The following is a 19,354-nucleotide window of genomic DNA, read 5'->3' as shown; positions in this document are numbered from 1 at the left end:
CCTCCGGGATTTCTCCAATGCATGTATAAGTTCCATGGCTTGTGTGCAGAGTTTCTGGATATGGTGTCAAAAGACAATGGTTCGAAACCAGGCCAAGGTTAAAACTATCTGCATCCATACAATAAAATTATATTTGATTCGTCTTGTCTGATGTGTAATAAGTTGTTCTGAAATTACATGTTAAAATGTTTCATAACGATATGTAATTCATGGCTCAACTGTAGAGCATCGGCTTAATAAGTCGGATGATTAGGGATCGACCCCCGAATGAATTTAACATATAACTAAATTTTTAACGAGCAAAATTACACGAGTTTGTCATCAAATGTTTCTAAGATTGCTGTGAATTTATGAACGTTATACCAAATTTGTAGAGTGTCAGGCTTTAAATCGAGACGACTGACGTTCAAATCCAAGACAAGATAAAATTTGTGATTCATATGTTGATTTTGTGTAATAAGTTCCACTAAGATGACTTGCAAATATGGCTTGCAATGAAATGTAACTCATGGCTCAATGGTAGAGCGTCGGCTTCGTAAGTCGAATGTTTGGGGATCGATCCCCAAAAGAGTTCAGTAATATAAAAAATGTTCCAAATGAGTTACACGAATTATGTCATCAAAGGTTTATAACATTGCAAATGATGTTCGACAATACCGAAGGCTGAGACCTTAATGATAATTGAAATTGTACACATTTCACAAGGTCTCTAACATTGCGACTGATACGCAACAATACCAAAGGCAGAAACTTTAATGAAAATTGAAATTGATGATTGAAATTCTACACATTACACAACGTTTCTAACATAGCTATTGATATGTAACACTACCTAAGGCAGAAACGTTGATGCGAAATGAAATTCTACCCATTGCTGTTGATATGAGACATTACATACAGTAGAAATCATTCTGCGAATTAAATTTGTATCTGCTACAAACGAGTGAAAGATCAAACCGATTTCATAAAAAATTTCTTTATTAAAATTTGTTACTGGTTACGAGATTAACTGTTAGTAAAATATCCGTTCGCGTGCTTCGCACGAAGTTTCCCAACTCGACTGGCCCCGTGGAATCGTGACACCTGGGAAGGAATCGAACCTGTAGCCTTCGTGTTGTGAAGCGGACGCCTTGCCTTTCTGGCATCCGCCCCCCTATATCCCCCCATTGGGATTTGGTTTTCTATTGACTCGCGCTCACGGTTACCTTAATGTGTTGAAGACTTAAACTTTACTGTAGTGTGACAAGTAGCTCAATGGTAGAGCATTAGCCTAGCAAGCTGATATGTGTGGGTTCGAATCCCATCCGTGTGCAATGCGTATGGTATAGGGCATATAAATTAGTGATCCGTATTGGTAGTTGTTCATTTTTAGAAATCATAACATTTAAAATCAACAAATTCTCAAACTGTGTTCCCATTCCAATTGTCTTATTATATGTTGTAATTCCAATTGCAATGTTAGAAATCCTTAATCACACAGTGTACTCCAGTGATCACGTGTAATTTAATCATTTGAATCTTTAATTATATGGTTGAGCTCTTATGGGGATCGATCCCTATACATTCGACTTACGAAGCCGATGCTCTACAATTGAGCCATGAGTTACATTCGATAGAAACCATTTTTGCAAGTCATCTCAAGACATCCTGTTTCACATATTAAACAATAAGAAATAGACTTGACCACGACTGGATTCGAACATCGGCCTTCTGCCTCCGTAGGCGGACACTCTACACATGAGCTATGATACTTACACAACTGGCGTAAGATTGACAAATAGGATAGCGAGGCGACAAACATTATCGTTCGTAGACTAAAGGTGTAAAAGAAAAAATTTGTAAGTGACTACAGCTCAGTGGTTGAGCATCGGCGAGCAATGCCGAACATCAGGGTTCGACACCCAGTAGTTACTGAAAATTCAAAGTAGAATAAATTACGATTGTATAAAACCGGTTGTGAAAGTTTGACAACATTACCGTGCGTCACAACTATGAAAAATAAATCGATTATTCTAATGTCAACGATGATAAATCACAGAATAACCGTTACGATATTAGTACCTACCCTCTTTCACAGTTGAAACAAAAAAAAAAAACAACTTTTTCAAAAAATTTTTGTCAAAAGAAAATTTGTATTAGCAATTCCCGTAAAAATACAGTGATTTGCACTCAATCTCTGTCAACCAAGGCAGGGGGAGACACTGCCTCAATTGACCCACCGGGGAGATTACCCGGTGCGTGGCTAAGAGAAGCCGGAAGAAGAGCGAAGGTTGCGGACAAGCTTTTACGTGGGCGATTAACCGTTAATTCGGATTCGCGGGTAGCCCCACAGCCCTCCAATGATATCATAGAGCCATGGGGACCCCCACGTCCCCTTTCCGGACAGCGCACCCACAACCGTTACTGCTGATCACAGTAGGGGCATGACCCCCTACGGGCTTATTAAAAATCAAGGGGAAACGGGGCCACAGAAAGGAAGGGAGCCCAGATATGCACTTTAAGTTGTTTAAAAGAATACCGTAACATGGCAGAATGTAAAATGGGTTATGGCAATTTCAAGAGGTGTTTCCAACATGATCGGTTTCAAAACATCTTTCCTCAACCAACTTCCTCTTTTCCGAAACGCTGCTATTACTGATCTATATTAAAAAATAAAACACCAATTAGTGTAAAAATTCTTGCTTCTGAAACTTATGAAGATCTAGGGTACTTCAGACAGCACTTTTCAAAAGGGTTGACAGCCAAAGACCTAGTTGACAAACCAAGGATTGCACAATATACAAGTTCGATTTTAATTCCAATACAAGATCAATTAATAATCCTATAACCAACCTTTGTGTAGGGTAGACATTTTCTGATTCATGCAGTACAGAAACATATCAAATGATAAATTTAACTTGGAGTTCAATAACCATTGCTTTGCATAAGGTACAATACACCTTTGCTTCTTTTGTTTTTGATCGATAGCAACTTCCTGATTCGTCCTGCTTACATTGATAGATGTAAATAAATCAATTCTGTAAAGTTTAAAATTATAGGGAATGCTTTCAGATTGAAGTCACCTCAGTCGTGGAAGTATGATACAAATATGGCACTTAAATAGGTTCTTGGAGCAACAAAATACAAATGTACTTTCCTCCAACTATCAGAATGCTTTGCATTTCCTGCCAATATAAGCATAAAAAATATGTCATGTTAAAATTATTCTAGTTTTCTCAAATACTTTAGATGATTTGTTAAGATTTTCCTAAACACACTTCAAAGGCATAATACACCAACACATCCAACCTTTCTTTATCCAAGAAGCATGGAAACATTTAGGCTTCAAGAGCGATCTCAAGCAAGAACATCACTGCAACTTTTCACTTCAAAAAGGTATGGGAAGGAAATTTAAAGGATATACAAGATGAACCATAGGTATAAAGTTTACTAGAACATTATCTTAGGTGCACTACAATGATCTTTCGTCTGCCTGGATAAGCAGCAGGTAAGGTAATGATGTAATCTGAACACATACAATGACTAACACTGGAACCTACCCAAAGCTTGCACCGTGAGCTGCAACCGTGAGGGTGTGCTGTCACTGTGAGGGTTTATGTTTTACCTATTGGTACTCAATCTTATTCAGCAAAGGTTATTAAATTGATTGACAAATCATTACCTCATTATTTACCATACTTTCCTGGCACATCTAACAACTTTCTCTGTAATGTTGGTGTCGATCGATGATGCGATTGTTTAGATTAATGACCCTTGCCAATTAAGTTTAGCATTTTGTACGAAACATTGGCGAACATCACTGGTAAACGAAGAATAGGGAAAATATTATTTCGAAAAGCCCATTGTTCGATTAGTTTTGAATATGTTACGTGTTTCCATGGGAACACTTGAGTTCCACCGCAATTGTTTAGCATTGTAAACTAGCACGTTGCACCTGACTACTGTTCTTCGTCCCAACTCCTTGCAACGAATACGAACTACAGAACATGTCTCTTGCCTTTTTTCAGCACGTCACATGTATACAAAACACCATTTGACTGACTTTTAGACACAACCTTGTTCACTGGTTTCATAACTATATCCAGAATTTTAGAGACCCTCCGTCGTCCTCTAGTGACAATCCACCTTCCAGTAATTAAAGCACTACACTTATTACTGCGTAGGTGTGCACTCGGCGTTGGCATCTGTTGCTCTCACGCAGCAAACATCAGGTTGCCAATTCTCTCATGATTACGGGAAACAAAGTACAAATCAAGGGCATTAACGGAGAGCATCCAACTGTTGACAGTTACTTATTTCAGGCGTAAATTTTCGGGCAAGAGTTCCATGCGATAAGGCATTTGACAGGCACGTCACTTAGTGGGAGATTTGTCCATTCCCAAGCCAGAGCTTCCAATTTTACGTCACGCAGATCAACAATTAAGAACAGCGAATCGTTGCAAAGAACCTACAAATTATTGCTGAAATAGTTTCATCCTATTTAGGACACTGTATTTTCATATTATAAAGGCAACTTTTCTGCCTTTGAAATTTTGAACTGAATGCGTTCATCGGCTCGGAACTTTCCCTTATTTTGATGTATCAGTTAAAATCAACCGTCTTCCTATCTGACTAGCGACATGTTTTCTTATCTTACTGTATGCCAAAATAAAGCCATATGGATTTTTCCTTATTGACTTCTGAGATAATAAAAGTGAAGAGAAAACTGACCGTTTCAAATCACACATACCATAGGCATTTTTAAGACGACGTTCATTATTTCTAGCGGAAAACACTCAGTGAATCCGCTGGAAATGAGTGTTTTATATACGACTGAAAAACAGTCGTGAATAGAGGTCTGCTCTCTTCTCGTTTTTAATTGAAATGAAAACGAATAGTTTTAAGAATGAAAAAAACAAGTTTACAATTAGGGCAATTAATGAGTATTAATTAAATCTTTAATAAAGATGACGTCTCTACTCCATAGAAAATCAAATGCTCCGATCTTGATGAAACCGCTCCCCTCCATGAAGCGGATTAAGGCTTCCTGCCCTTCCGGTATATGGTCCCATTCAACCGTCAATGACTAAATGGACAACACTTACACATTAGTAATAAGTTTTCTTTGTGATTAAGACGATAGAATATCACATACCTTAATATCAACTTTATGCCACGGTATTGTCTTGAGAATCTTCAGTTCATGGCCTTCGACGTCGAGGCTGAAAAAATCCACCTGCGTTCGTCCAACTGCCAGCAGAATGGAATAAAACGGAAAGCACTGGACTGTTACTAAATCAGGATCTACACCGGGAATTCCAGGTTTCTGCAACGTTTTGGCTGCACCTTCGATGTGGCTGTGGCCAGGATCGCCAACTTTCATCTGAAAAGTCACCTGAAAAACATAAAGAGGATACTAACTAGTTCCAAGGAAAAATAGGTTAGCTACTGATGTTCACCTGTGTAGGAAAAGGTTCCAAGCTAAGACAGACAGGTAAGGTCCACGCTTTACGATTATGTGAGATAAGCTTCTTGAAAGTTTCTGGATTGGCTTCAATCAAAATTCCTCCCCAATTGTATTTGCGCTCCAGGTCGATCGTGTTCGACATGAATTCACCATTCAAAGCGCCACATTCCACAAAAAATCCTTTCGTCTAGCAAAATTTGTAAAAAAAAAAAAAAGGAAATTGAAATAGAATTTTAATAAAGTTTTCTAAAAATTAGTTTGGGCACTTGGTTTTTTAATAGCCGGAATATCACTCCAGTCTGTCCTGGTGAACGATCGTGATCGCCCTCCTTATCCAGCTTGAGAGGAACATCAGGTGGTGAAGGCTTGTTCAGGTAATTTTTTCGGATAGTTTCAATCACGCAAGGATGATCCTGTGGTATTTTATTGGTGTTCATGTAATCTGTGATCCAATCACGCAATAAAGGACATTGCTCTATGCACCAAAACGCAAGCTTATTTATGTACAGTATTTTACCTAATGTGCATTCGGCGTTATTGTCGAAAATCGATTGTCCGTCAGATTCTTCCATCAGGTTGTACTTTTTGCCACTTTGATGCAACAATCGAATTTCTCGCGAGACCAACTGCTGGAGCTTTTCGGTTCGGTCCACTAGTTCATCCTGGTAGACTTTTTTCGTCTGATGTACCAATAAGAGAACAATCGAGAGAACAATAAAAAATGCACATACTAATTGCACTTTAGCTCGAGATTGAAAAAAATAGAAACCGCTCATCGTATTCCCTACTTCTTGCCTAGCTGCAAACTTTCAAACTACTACACTGTTTGGCTATCTGCTTCTAAGAAGATAAGACGACAGTACTTTGGTGAGCACCAAAGGTGACGAGGAGGAGTCAAAGCCATATCTGACCGCCGAAAGGAAGAAAGCCCCATTGCAAAACAAACCTTAGACTTATCACCAAAGTAGTAAGTTTTGGGAGTGTGAGTTTCGTAGCTATATTTCAAGTACTCTCCCATATGTTAGTGCTGTATTTTAACTTACCAGATTACCAGACCAGAAAAATGTAACTCCGAGGCATTAGAAGAATGCCATTTCCTGCAGAAAATTTAGAGATACAAACAGGAATAAAACAAGTCATATTCGACCGTATTTGATGGAAACATGTTTTTAAATGACCCGTTAGCTAAGTAGAAGTTTGAAGTTTAGAGCGCTCTCTTTTAAGTAGGTCTAAATAAGCAAGGGCGCATGCAACACATTTAACTAACCTCTAACCTTGAATGAGTTTCACTTTTCCAGGTTATTTTTTTTTTTTTATTCGCTGCCATTGGGAACATCCTGGAAATAGATGTACATTTATTTGAATCTGTTTGCGATTCGCGTTCGTTAACGTGGTGGTGCCTCCAATGTAGTCCCTGCAAACCAAAATGAGAAACCTTGAAAATATGTTATGGCTGACTTGTGAAACGCTAGCCGTGTTTTCTTAGCTAGTTGTCACGTTCTTTTCTTTATCCTCCGTAGTTGGCATTCAACTGCTCAGAACGGCAGCTGTTCCAACATGTTGCTTCACAGTCCACCTTATTTGTTCGTTTCCAAAGTTATTCGGGTTTTAATCATAGGATTTTTACTAGTTACAGTTTCAATGCAATACTACAATTATCATAAATCCAAATTCAACTGTATAGAAAGTGTACCAACTCACGTGAATGATCCTCAAACTGGGGAGGGTGATGATCAAGGCGTCCCGCTGTGCCCAATAATTTCACCCAAGTTGAGTAAGTGTTTCGAAAATCGCCTGTAGTTAATTAAATATTCGATAATGTTCCTTATGAATTGGAATTCATTTAACATGTAGTTGGCTGGACAAACCTCTCTGTTGAGACGACGTCGTCTATTCTTGACGAAGACGAGAGCGTTGTGGAACTGCGGATGAAAGAAGCTGGACTTGAAGCTGGAGGTAAATACGAACCGAAAGAATGTCGTTCGCAGCAGAGGGCAGCCATCATCGTTCCAGTACGAGACAGAAAAGACCATTTGACTGTCTTCTTGCGTTACATGCATCCCTTCCTACAGAGAAAGCAAATGAGCTACGTCATCATCGTTGTGCAACAATCTGGTGAACCACATTCTTAAGATGTCACATAGCCGAAAATGAATGGCCCAAATTTTGTTTTTTTGGAAAACAGAACATTTGCCATTCAACCGAGGAATGCTGATGAACATTGGCTTTAAAGAGGTCCAATTATTAAAAGAGAAATACCAATGTCTCATTTTGCATGACGTCGATATGCTTCCCGAACATGATGGCAATCCGTACACATGTCCGGAGGAAGGCAAGCCTCGACAAATGGCTTTTTCCATGAACTACTTTAAGAACTACACGTATGTTTGTTCATTATTACGTTAATTAGTTTCATACAATTTTATCTTTCATCCGACGCGATAATTGATAATCTTTTTGCTTTCCGTTAAGCCGGTGGGTGAAGGATTTTTCGGAGCAGTAACGGCAATATCGACTGCAGATTTCCAACGAATCAACGGGTTCTCCAATTTATTTTGGGGTTGGGGTGGCGAGGACGAAAATCTCTATCATCGCGTTATCTCACAAAACCTGACCGTCGTTAGGCCGTTTGATGGCCAGCCGTTGCATTCGGTTCGTTACACGATGCAATCCCATAAGAGAGCCGTGCCCAGTCTGGGACGCTTGGATGTCATAAAAGGAGGTCGAAGTGCATTCCAGACCGACGGACTAGTCAACCTGAATTATCAAAAACTCAATTACCAACTTAATCCATTATGTACTCACGTCCTTGTCGGCTTACAACCATCAAACACGTCAGCCATATAACCGTTGCGGTGTCGTCAAACGTAGTTCGTCCTTTCATTGTGGGAAAACGTTGTAAGCAATACCTGGTCCCGCATTAAAAATAAAGTTCATTAACGGAAATAAATATTGTTTACATAACTAAATTACCTTATAAACCAGAAATCAAAGTTTACAGTCATTAGACCGTACGTGGCGTTTGAAAATATAATTATCCCCGGTCCATCCTTATGCTTTTCTGCTGTCTTCTTACATTTGCGTCCAAATTTGAGTTTATGATGCGCACCGGCTGTAAAAGGTACCAAAAGAGTTAAGCAAATTTTTTAAAAAGGTATGCTAGTTAGATTCATCTTCTTTGCAATTAAGGAAGAAAATTGCTACAAACAGCTACGTTTTACGTACGAAAAAAGTAGCATTAAAGACATCTGTTCGATTCGCGTTACTAGACTACCGCGGTTTTCTCACACACAATAACGGAGGATCTGCGTGCAAGTGATCACGTTGAACGACCCCCCTCTGTCTTTTCGAATGTTTTAGGAATCGCTTACTTTAATGCCTAATTACCTCGTCAAAATTGCGTATTCAAAGTATTTCCGGATAATTACACCATTCGTTGCGGTCCTGCTCCACGCTCACATTTTCTTACACATGTGGCGTTTTGCTTGCACTGGTCTCAGAGGCGATTGTACTTCCTTTGAACATTTTCGTTCGTCTTCTACAGAAGCTAAAAAAGAGAAGAACTTGTAATCACAATAAAAATATTTTAATGGTTAAAAAAAAAAAGACGAAAAACGTCATTCACTTTCAGGTTCGTAAAACGGTGGCGCTAAGTTAACCAGATGACGGGCAGCAATCTATAGCCATAACGTAAACGAGCGGTGATTTTGCCTCTTGCCGCACCTACTTCAGTCAACCAGCTGATATAGCCTTGAAATCCGGTCCGTGAAGAAGCGGAAGACGTTTGCTTCGGGATTGAGAAGAAAGCGAACGCGCCACCACAGGAAAGGGAAATGGGCTGTACTCGTTGAAGAATAGAACAACCCTGCAATTTTCCACTAATAAAAAAATGAATAATGTACCGAAAAGTAACAAAACGAACAAACAAACAAGAAAAAAACGGGGACTGGACGACATAAAACAGGACGACAGATGTTGGCTTGAGTGACTAACTGAAGTTATTTTTTCTACATAATTATACCATACGTTTACGTTGCTGACGTTTTTCTTGTTTCACTGTGAGGCTTTGGTTATGTGATGTTTTCACGTAACCAGCTGCCGGTCAGAGGACAAAGAACAAGGAAGACGTGCAAGACAACATGAAGGCCAATAAGGCATACCCAGATATCAACATCTAATTTTCTTTGGTCAAAAGTTTGTCAAGCATAGCAATGATACCTCTTAAATGCATAATAAGTAGATGAATCGAACATACAAGATCGAGAATAGGTACCAGAAGCAACTGGCTCACAACCAGTTGATAAACATTTCAATGATACCATCAACTTGATTGCACCTATTCCAAAAAAATAAATAAATAAATAAATTCCAATAAAACAAATCCAAAAAACAGACGAAAAGAAAAGTATTTGCATACCACAAGGTTAAAAAGGAATGTTGTTCCAAAAATTTGTAGAAATAAAAATGGGAACATTCTTTAGCTACACCCACCGCCCTTTCAGAGTAGGAGAGGTAGGACTTCATTTGAAGCCCTAGGGTCTTCAAGCACATGTATATATCCAATGTAAACGACAAACACAAGTCCACTGTAGTTTTCCCAAAGACGACATTTTGACGATCGGTTTTCTCCGATGTGCATCCCTCGTGACTTCGGCTCGTTAAAAATTTAAAGAAAGCACTGCGTCACAACAGTGTAGGTGATTACAGTTCCAAAACAACGCCATGTTTCAATTCCCCCGGCTACCGATCGTACTCGTGTTGTTAACTTTGCTTGCCGTTTTGGTAATTCATCAACTGCATAAAAACATAGTGACAGATCAACAAACATTACCTTTACAGTTGGTCCAACTCGATGAAATCAAGAGCACCCCTGTTGGCGAAACACAATCAGTCAATTACGCGGTTTTTGGGTGTAATACTCCTAATGGCGAAAGTTATCGTTCATACGACTATGCGTTTAATTTACCTTTAACGGCTTTAGCCTGGGAGCGGCTTGGCTTCCGATCAATCGTATTGATCATTGGATCTCGTTGCGAATGGGAAAACGATCCAGCGTTAAGCACCATCCTTTCACACCTTCAAGATCGGCAAACCACCGTCATCTTCATCGACGCTCCACCAGAACAACGGCCAAAGCTCAGTCAGACGGCCAGACCTTTCACCGTCAATTTGCCGGGATTTCCTGGAAAAGATAATGACTATCTGATTACAAGTGATTCGGACCTTTGGCCATTACGGAAGGAGCATTACATACCTCAGCCGAACAAGAACATTGTCCTCGTTCACTATCAATGCTGCGGCTTTTTCCCATATAATAATAAATCCTACCCCATGTACCCGATGAGTAACATCGGTGCCACTGTGGCCACTTGGCGGCACGTAATGAACGATAATCATTCGATTGCTTACGATACTGATACTATTTTGAATTACCTGGAGGATGTGTTTGGAGAAATGGCCAGAGGTCCATTAATCGTCGGCAAGCCAACGTGGTACATGGATCAACGGGTGACGAGCATTCGGCTGACGGAATGGATGCAAAAATACGGAGACAGGTCCGTCTATCGGGTTTCTGACGTTGGATTTAACCGCCTCGATCGAAGTTATTGGGATGTTGCAAACATGTCGCAGGCAAATTTCTCGTTAAAATTTGACACGCATTTACCATTGAAAATGTATTTACCAGCCAATTGGGACAGTATTAGGCCTCTACTCTACTTGATGTATGGTAGAGAATCATTGCAAGCCAAGTGGTGTGATGAATATGCAAGAAAATTCTTGAGTAAAGTGGTAAACTATATGAGTTTCTCCTACATTGGATAACTATTCTCTGTAAAAGAAAACATAATTAATCTGTGCTGCATGTTAATGTTATTGCTCTACAAATTGATAAGAACTACTAAAACTGTTGTTGCAAACTCAAAGTACGGTGTAAAACAATGTTTTCTGCATTTGGAAGAGAATAAAATTTGAGACAAACAAGAAAGTGCAAGTCAAGACAATAGCTACAATACCACAATATTTGTTCTAACAATTAACTCTTAAAAGATAATTCTTAAGAACTCTTAATAGTTTCTTAGTTTAACCATGTCTTTTTTGTAAGGTCAGATTGGAATTCTTTCAGAAAATCTTAGAAATTTTGGCTTCTCCCATTCATATTGCTGTGCATTTAATATATAAAAATAAATCGATGAATAGATAAATATAGTCGCTCGATTACCTCACATTTCTTTTAATGAGTTAAACATTTATGACTTCCCAACATTGTGAATTACGAATCCTTAAATTATCTTCTGTCACACTCAACATGGCCTATTCATGCTACATAATTGAAAATATATATAAATTATCACTTCGTATATAAAAAATCACCAAAACGACTTTAATCTGCTAGTTCAAGAAAAATTTGATTTTATGTTCCTGCATTTGGAAGAGTACACAATTTGAGACAAAGAAATACATGTAACATCAACAATAAATATACTACTATATGTATTCTAACAGTTTACTCAACACTGTGAACCCAACAGTGTGACACTCAATATTGCCTATTCATGTTACATAACTGAAAAAACATTATTATAAACATTATTATAAATTATCATTATTCATGAAAAAAGGAAAGTATTTTATAACCAAAAAGACTTAAAATCACAGTTCAAGAAGACCTTAATTTTATTTTGTGGTTTAGAAATCTGGCAGACTCTAGTTTGTCTTTGTTCACACAGGAGCTTAGTCATGGAATGGTGGTTAGGAAAGAAATAAAGAACTGTTATTTTACCTTTCAAGAGGATCGTAGACCCAAAACGAGTGCCAGGTCAAGATTCATAACGCACTTTGTTTCAAGTTTACAGACTCAATAAACTAGAGAACTTTGTCCTGTACAGTCAGACGGCTAGAAACGACTGATTAAAAACTGCATAGGAACTTGAGCAAAATGACTAAAGTTTAAGGTAGGGTAGGAAAATTTTGTCGCCATAGGTGTAGCAGGGAGGGTTAGCATCCTTGAGATGAGGTCAAAGTTATGTCAACTTTTAAAAAAGTGCAACACGTGTACCATAAATGTTTAGTGCAATTAACATCTAAGGCTATCGGGTGTATAAAGCCGAACTGGACATGGCCCCTAATTCATCATGTAGCAACTTGGTTTCCGACGTCATCAAACAACGTTTGATAGCACGAGATAGTGAAATACAATTGCACAGTTCAGAGTTAAAGGAAGAAAACTATCAGAAAGTAAGTTTACTTTTTTGTAATAATAATAATAAAGACTTAGAATCTGAAGAACATGATAAAACTTCTAAAAAAATTGCAGTGCAAGTGATTCATTGGCTTAGACGTGGTGAAAACAGTTGCTAGACAAACACGTCAGCTGCTGAAAAAGAACAAAATTCTAAAAACACAGAACGCTAAATATGTATTTGGGAGCACAATGACCCCGTGTATCCGGCCCGGAATTGTTGCGTTGCTCGGAACAACATGGTGCAACAATAACGTGAAGGAAACGATAGGTACCTAACCACAAGTTTTTAATTATTTATAAGTGTTCTATCTAAATTTCATACAAAAATCTTCTTAAAATTTCTTGCTTTTTTTCATTTACTTTCCCATGCTCTTTTTAAGGCATTATTGTATTTATGAAATATTGACTGACTTAATGAATGGCTACGCATTTTCAAGTAGAAGGTCTACCCTCCCGTCCATTCTTTTTTCCCTTTAGGACATCGACAATGGAATAGGCTATAGATAAAATGTGAAAATTACCATACATGAAAAACGCTATATATTACCATGGACGTTCAAATATCAGCGAGTCATACAGCATATAAATATCCTACTCTTTGATTGGTATAGGATTTAAAGGCTGACGTACATTGTAGATGTCTAATACCAGCTAGAACTTATCACCCATCATGTTTCTTCGCCTCATTGCCAATGGAGTGAGTCAAACAGCTGGACTCCTGTCGTCTGCATTTGAACATTACCACGGTATTATCTTGTCATTTGAAATTCACACGTTTCTTAACTTCTTCAACAGTTGGCTTCACGGGCTGACTCGTGCAAATGTCCCTCCCCTAAAAGCGTGTTCCACGTCAAGGTAGTGGCGATGTGGCTGGAGCCATCAGTGTGTTTTACACCAGGACGTGAAACGTCAGACGTTCTCCAAAAAGAAAAATGTCGTTAACTAATCAGTTTTCATTGCTTAATGTAGGATGGTTTTTCCTAGTCATCAACAGTGCTATTTATTTCACCTATTTCATCTACTTCCTCCATCCGACGACCAACTTGATCCATGAAACAGTGAGTACCCATTTTTTAAATAATACAATCCACGTACTTTTCTTAAGTAAATCAACCAAAACTAATTCGGAGTTTTTGCCGGTTAGAATGAACCACAAACTCGGACGAGTGCCATGACAGAAATGCTGAAATTGGATAAGACAGTTGAAGACTTGATTGAGAAATTAAATAAAGAAAACCAAATGCTTAAAGATAATGTAAACAGATGTTCAGAAGACAGAACAGGCACGGCTGCGTTATTAGAAACTGGTCGAGAAAGTCTTCGGCAAATCAATACAACTTTAACTGCGAAAATTGTACTGTTAGAAAGAGAATTGAAGCAAGAAAAAGAACAAACTGATCGCTTAGCAAAGACGATCGCTGAAGAGAAGAAAAGCATTGAAGCAAAAGCAAAGATACAGAAAGAACTTTTCGATTTCACTTCTCGTGTTTTACGCGACGGACAGTATCCTGGAGTGGCCAATTACACCACCTATGCAGTGGCTCGTTTGGGATTGTTGCCGTTAACCGACGTGGAGCCACTCGAGCCCGACTTCGGTCCAGTTATCAACAACGTGACATCGTTCCACTATTCCATTACCGTTCCTCCGTGTCGAGATGTTAGCGCCAATCGTAGTGTCTTCATTTCTGTCAACTGAGCTCCTGACAATTTCGAAAAACGAAACATCATCCGGCAAACGTGGGCAAAGCATTTGCAAGTTGAGAACGAAAGAGGTTTGCTGGGCATTGCAGGTTTCGCTTTCATTTTAGGATTGACTGACAATAATGCGACGCAGAGTAGAATCAAAGAAGAGAGTGCGACGTTCGGCGATATCATCCAGATAGACATGTCTGATTTCTACAGGAATTTATCGCTGAAAGTTGCCGGTCTGTTGAACTGGTTGCACAGAAACTGCGCCGCCATTGACTTCGTCCTCAAAGTTGATGACGACGTTTACGTCAACGCACGTAATTTAGCCCATTTTGTGCAATCCTACCATCGTTTCAATCACAGCATGTTTGGCTTGTCAGCTGGATTCTATATTGCCAACAGAGATTTTTTGCATTCATAATGTTTCATTTGGCAGGTTGCTCGTAGTTTTTCGTTTCTTTCAACTAGCTGGCAAATGGAGCATCTCCTACGAAGAGTGGCCATGGAAGCACTATCCTATGTATTACTACGGCCCAGCCATAATAATGCCCGGAAGCACGATCCGTCCATTATTAGCGGCCTTTCAAACTACGCCCTTTATGCCTTTTGACGACGTCTACTACAGTGGAATTTGCACAGAAAAAGCTGGCATTAAAATTCACGTTTCATCCAATTCATTCAAGTGAGTGATGTGCTTTTTGTTCTAAATGGATTGTTGAGTTTGTTTGAGTCACTTGAAATTTCTAGCGTCTTCGTGATGAGGCAACCTCTTGTTCCCGATGGATGCTACGTCCGCCGGTATGTTGCTTGGCTCACCGATTCCGGCAATCACATGAATAACTCTCACGTGGCAACGGACGATTTCTACCAGAACAGGACTCTATGCATCGTGCCAGATTCGCACAGAATCAACAGGACAATCGACTACAACGAAGCTGTCGAATTCCGCTTCATCTAGTCCAGCCTGAAGAGGTGTGCAATACAACTGTGAAAAGAGAAATGATTAATGTTATTTTTGTTCATATTTATCACGTCGAACAAATTGGCAAATCAAATAAATTCATTCGTTAAGAAATGATACACATTGGACTGTACTTCGTGTAAGCGCTGGACGTCACGATACATGCGATTCAACGATATTTCTATTCAGTGAAACTCACTTTTCATAGAGCCTGTGAATGGTATTTTGAATTTGAAACACAACCACCAATTTTTCAATGCAAACAATGAATAAAATGTACCACGAGTTATATCGAAACATATTCCAAGTGATTTGGCATTCAAACTAGCAATATTCCCAGTCCTTGTGATCTGGTGGTCGACACGCTTCTGGGCACTTGTCTGGATACAAATCATGTCCAGCTCCCCTACGTAATACCTGCCATTACCTTTGGTGGGAAACGGGTGGACTTTAAACGGCGACAACCGGACGAGCCGCTCGTTTTGGCATCCGTAAGTGTCATGGGCCATCTGTTGCATTCCCATAAATTAACATCCAACCCATGTTTGCTAGACAAGAAAAATGTAAAACACCGTTACCACATCGTATTTAGCAACTGGCCAAACGATATCAGCGAGCGACAATTGGTCCTGAAATTTAATCTGTTGCTGGCCAGAGACAATGAGCGCTCGCATTAGTCCTTCGATGAGATCTCTACGTTGCCATATTTTGACTCCCCACATCCCTGAACATGAGAATTGAAAGCAAAAGCTTATTTAGAATGTCTCAATCACACGCCGATTAAAAGATTACCTGCTAACATGAGTGACTGATGATTCGCATGATCTCTCATGACGTGGAACGTGTAGTTGGATCGCAGCCATTCATCCACAGCGTCCACTTCTCTCGGCCAAATGAGACTGTCGACATCCCTCGAAATAAAGACGTCCGCATTCGGATCCAACATGACCAAATAGCGGAACATTCGCGGATTGAGTCCTCGAAAAGAAGCTGGATCCACCGGTGTCGTCTCATTGCCAATGCGTTCGATTAATAAAGGCACGCTGCACAAATCGACGTGATCAAATTGGCAATACACTTGGCACAGCTGATCGTGCGCTTCTTTGGCTGGACCTATCCCATCCGGGATATCGTGATAAATGCGGATGATCCAACCAGGATAATCCCTTTCCGCCGTCAACGAAATGTTTCTCAACAGCGAATAGTAGCGATTAAAGATGGACGCGTTTTTTGCACCACCGTACAGCGTGTAGGAAATGATTTTCTGGTTCGGTCCGCGAACGGTCGATTCCCGGCTGCACCAGTCGAACGCATCATGATCTGTGTGAAGACGATCTGCCATCGTGGCCATTTCTCTTCTACAATTGCAGAGGGAAGACATGTACTTGAAAGGCCTAGCAGATTTGATTATGGCATCCCCACGTCTTGGACAACGTTCAGTTGAAATGATGTCAGAACTCGGAAATTTGTAGGACGTAATGGCGAGCGTGACTAATGTAAGGGCAACCAAAGGGTAGAAAGGCTTCTGACGAAGGTGGTACAGAGGCATCTATTTTAAAAATTTCGATCATCTATTATTTAATATGATTGATAATTACAAGTAGTATTGCAAAAATGTATTTTACATTGGACTCTGAAGCCTAGACGGATGAAACGATGGCCGTTGTTTCTTAGCTGCTTCGCGGTAGCTGAATGAAAGCACAAGGCCAGCTGGACTAACCAGAAGCTTCACTTGAGGGGTGGTGTCCAGCTAAAGCTACGCCCACTTGTTTTAGCCATAGGTGCAAAGCACGAAACCTCACTTGTGGTTGATCAGTCTGCACTGAGCTCTCCTAGGCGAACTTGGCTTGAGGAGTGTTGCCTCCGGTATCTGTCGTACAGGGTAGTGAAGTGTAATTACAAAAAAGAATTTTTATAAACTTGTAAAATGAAAAACGTGCGGTTTTATCTGCTGAATATTGGTGTAGTATTCCTCGAAGCTTCTTTCTTGCTACTGGTTCCATTCACGATAAAAGCATTCGCCCATCCAACCAAATTAATTCCGCTCACGTGGACAGAGATGGCGACCTTGCAATGAAAAATGAGGTAAAATTGAAATACATTCAATTAGTAAATACATCAATATTTTGCTAAATGAATAATTACAACTTCCAAAATAGACGACATCGATGGAAGCCGGTAATTCAAACAACAAGCCCAAAATCATCCTGTTCTGGAACGCGTTTCACAATCAAACTGACATGATGTTCGGCTTCGGACAACAGCCGTTCCTTGACGCCGGATGTCAAATGACAAACTGCCTCACCACTAACGACCGAAGTCTATTCACCCAAAGTGACGCCGTTGTCATTCACGCAGGCGATTACGATGAGCGTGACCTGCCAACGGGCCGTTCTCCTAATCAAACATTCATTTTCCTAAATCAAGACCCACTTCCAAACCAATCCCGTTTGCCTTGTTTTTCCCATCCGCATTTCTACAATTGGACCATGACTCATCGTCGGGATTCAGACGTTTACCTCGGTATGCCGTACGCTGCGATACGACGACGCGAGAACTCGGAAATCAACAATCCAAGCTCATCAAAACAACATTGTTTTCAACTATCCAGTAAAAAAAAGCCGATCGTTTGGTTCAACTCGCTTTGTTCGACGCAGAGTCAACGTGAAGATTACGTCAAACAGCTGGACCAATTTATTCCGGTGGACATTTACGGCAAGTGTGGCACACTCGAATGTTTGCCACGAAACGATCCCCACTGCGAGACACGCCTACTGGCCCATTACAAATTTTATTTAGCTGCCGAAGACGCTCTCTGCCCGGATTACATAACGGGCCATTTTTATCACGCACTCATGAACAACATCGTCCCCGTAGTTTACGGCGGAGCTGATTACACTCAATTTGCTCCGTTGAATTCGTACATCAACGTGGCCGACTTTCAATCGCCCAAGGACTTGGCCGAGTATCTCACGTTGTTGGATAAAAACGACGCTCTGTACAGAAAACATTTCGATTGGAAAGAAGATTACGAGGTGATACGGCGCCCGCTCAACGGTTGGTGCGATCTGTGTCAGAAATTAAACGATCCAACGAGGGCGAGGAAAAGCTACGGAGATTTGTCCGAGTGGTGGAATGAACAAGTTCCTTGTTGGCCGGGATCGTCCTTTTTTTTTTAACTACAATTCAATCCGAGAGCGACAATAGAATTTCGTAGGGTGACAAGTTTTCGTGAATGTTTGTTTGTCAACACATTTTTGTATATCACACATGCCAATGTAATTGCACATCAAGACTCGGAAAAAGGGGAATAAAGAGTAAACAAAGAATAGGTCCTACCTTGAATCAAGGATGATGACGTCGTCCGACTTTAGGAAGTGGGATTCAGAGCGGCTCGCACACAGCCCGTAAATATGCACAGCTTTGAGGTGACTAGATAATTCAAATGGAAAACAAAAATGGAGAATGTGAAATGTGAATTTTTTTGTTTCAACAATTTCAACTTCTGTGCATACTTACATTAGTCGTAGCAGTTTGGTTTCTTGGGAGGTAGATACCTAGCTTAGAGTCTGATGTAGACCACGTTAAACTACACATTGCAACTTGAGAAATCCATTTGTGGAATTCAAGCAGCCAACAATCCTAGGGGCAAAGACGCCATCCGTTTGTTGTGATTCACCGCGACAGCGATGAATGGCAAAGCAAATTTTCTGTTCTTCAATCGACGAGCAATCTGGACAGTATTACGCAAGCAAGAAAAAGACCCTTTGAAGCGCAACGGCTGCCCGTAGAATTACACAGGCGTGTATTTCCACCCCTTTTTCTTTTCTTTTTAAGTCAAACGAAATTACGTTGAACGCAAACAAGTGTTGACGGGTTATCTTAAAACGACAATAACTCGCAATGTCGTTCCCACAATTCACAACCGGAGTTGCACACGACACATGTACGAACATCAGGATATAAGAGTCAAAACGATTTCCATCACAGACTGGGAGTCAAAATAAAGACATTC

At 40.0% G+C, this 19,354-nt stretch overlaps 6 protein-coding genes and 1 pseudogene across 6 annotated transcripts in view; 4 read left to right on the top strand and 3 right to left on the bottom strand.

The window, feature by feature from the left end:
• Positions 1-4,891: 4,891 nt before the first annotated feature.
• LOC130689880 (protein Star-like) lies at positions 4,892-6,271 on the bottom strand. Its single transcript, XM_057512814.2, has 5 exons — positions 5,964-6,271; positions 5,713-5,888; positions 5,439-5,633; positions 5,135-5,374; positions 4,892-5,065 (listed from the first exon to the last, which is right to left on the bottom strand). The coding sequence occupies exons 1-5, from the start codon at positions 6,220-6,222 to the stop codon at positions 4,916-4,918; spliced, it is 1,020 nt and encodes a 339-aa protein (XP_057368797.1). The 5' UTR covers positions 6,223-6,271; the 3' UTR covers positions 4,892-4,915.
• Positions 5,668-19,354, bottom strand: part of LOC130689875 (blood vessel epicardial substance-like) — a 53,359-nt gene continuing 39,672 nt past the window's right edge. The window contains exon 8 of the transcript XR_009421200.1: positions 5,668-5,678. The gene's annotated coding sequence lies outside the window, so the exon portion shown is untranslated. The remainder of the gene's footprint in view (positions 5,679-19,354) is intronic.
• On the top strand, positions 6,948-8,342 carry LOC130689901 (beta-1,4-galactosyltransferase 3-like). Its single transcript, XM_057512842.2, has 4 exons — positions 6,948-7,220; positions 7,301-7,561; positions 7,632-7,831; positions 7,919-8,342. The coding sequence occupies exons 1-4, from the start codon at positions 7,004-7,006 to the stop codon at positions 8,291-8,293; spliced, it is 1,053 nt and encodes a 350-aa protein (XP_057368825.1). The 5' UTR covers positions 6,948-7,003; the 3' UTR covers positions 8,294-8,342.
• On the top strand, positions 13,573-14,799 carry LOC130689534 (uncharacterized; annotated as a pseudogene).
• Positions 14,839-15,336, top strand: LOC130689535 (uncharacterized). The gene is made up of 2 exons (XM_057512472.2): positions 14,839-15,060; positions 15,126-15,336. Exons 1-2 carry the CDS (start codon positions 14,897-14,899, stop codon positions 15,334-15,336), a joined length of 375 nt encoding a protein of 124 aa, XP_057368455.1. The 5' UTR covers positions 14,839-14,896.
• On the bottom strand, positions 15,526-17,140 carry LOC130690229 (uncharacterized). Its single transcript, XM_057513229.2, is given in 5 exon segments — positions 15,526-15,746; positions 15,749-15,848; positions 15,918-16,063; positions 16,132-16,888; positions 16,965-17,140. Coding segments are annotated over 4 exon segments (1,086 nt in total). The 5' UTR covers positions 16,965-17,140; the 3' UTR covers positions 15,526-15,663.
• Positions 17,324-18,534, top strand: LOC130689536 (alpha-(1,3)-fucosyltransferase C-like). The gene is made up of 2 exons (XM_057512473.2): positions 17,324-17,424; positions 17,499-18,534. The coding sequence occupies exons 1-2, from the start codon at positions 17,413-17,415 to the stop codon at positions 18,516-18,518; spliced, it is 1,032 nt and encodes a 343-aa protein (XP_057368456.1). The 5' UTR covers positions 17,324-17,412; the 3' UTR covers positions 18,519-18,534.

This window comes from Daphnia carinata, chromosome 6 (genome assembly GCF_022539665.2).
Source record: "Daphnia carinata strain CSIRO-1 chromosome 6, CSIRO_AGI_Dcar_HiC_V3, whole genome shotgun sequence".
Taxonomy (NCBI): domain Eukaryota; kingdom Metazoa; phylum Arthropoda; class Branchiopoda; order Diplostraca; family Daphniidae; genus Daphnia; species Daphnia carinata.
This window is presented reverse-complemented; position numbering and strand designations above follow the sequence as displayed.

What these genes read in the sequence shown, in the direction of transcription:
- LOC130689880 (XM_057512814.2), bottom strand. Translation starts at nt 6,222, where the DNA reads ATGAGCGGTTTCTATTTTTTTCAATCTCGAGCTAAAGTGCAATTAGTA. An exon ending in TAACGCCGAATGCACATTAG is followed by an intron (nt 5,889 to 5,963) that starts GTAAAATACTGT and finishes ATTGGATCACAG; the next exon opens with ATTACATGAACACCAATAAA. An exon ending in GGCATAAAGTTGATATTAAG is followed by an intron (nt 5,066 to 5,134) that starts GTATGTGATATT and finishes TTGTCCATTTAG; the next exon opens with TCATTGACGGTTGAATGGGA.
- LOC130689535 (XM_057512472.2), top strand. Translation starts at nt 14,897, where the DNA reads ATGTATTACTACGGCCCAGCCATAATAATGCCCGGAAGCACGATCCGT. An exon ending in GTTTCATCCAATTCATTCAA is followed by an intron (nt 15,061 to 15,125) that starts GTGAGTGATGTG and finishes TGAAATTTCTAG; the next exon opens with CGTCTTCGTGATGAGGCAAC.
- LOC130689901 (XM_057512842.2), top strand. Translation starts at nt 7,004, where the DNA reads ATGTTGCTTCACAGTCCACCTTATTTGTTCGTTTCCAAAGTTATTCGG. An exon ending in AATAATTTCACCCAAGTTGA is followed by an intron (nt 7,221 to 7,300) that starts GTAAGTGTTTCG and finishes TTTAACATGTAG; the next exon opens with TTGGCTGGACAAACCTCTCT. An exon ending in ACTTTAAGAACTACACGTAT is followed by an intron (nt 7,832 to 7,918) that starts GTTTGTTCATTA and finishes CTTTCCGTTAAG; the next exon opens with CCGGTGGGTGAAGGATTTTT.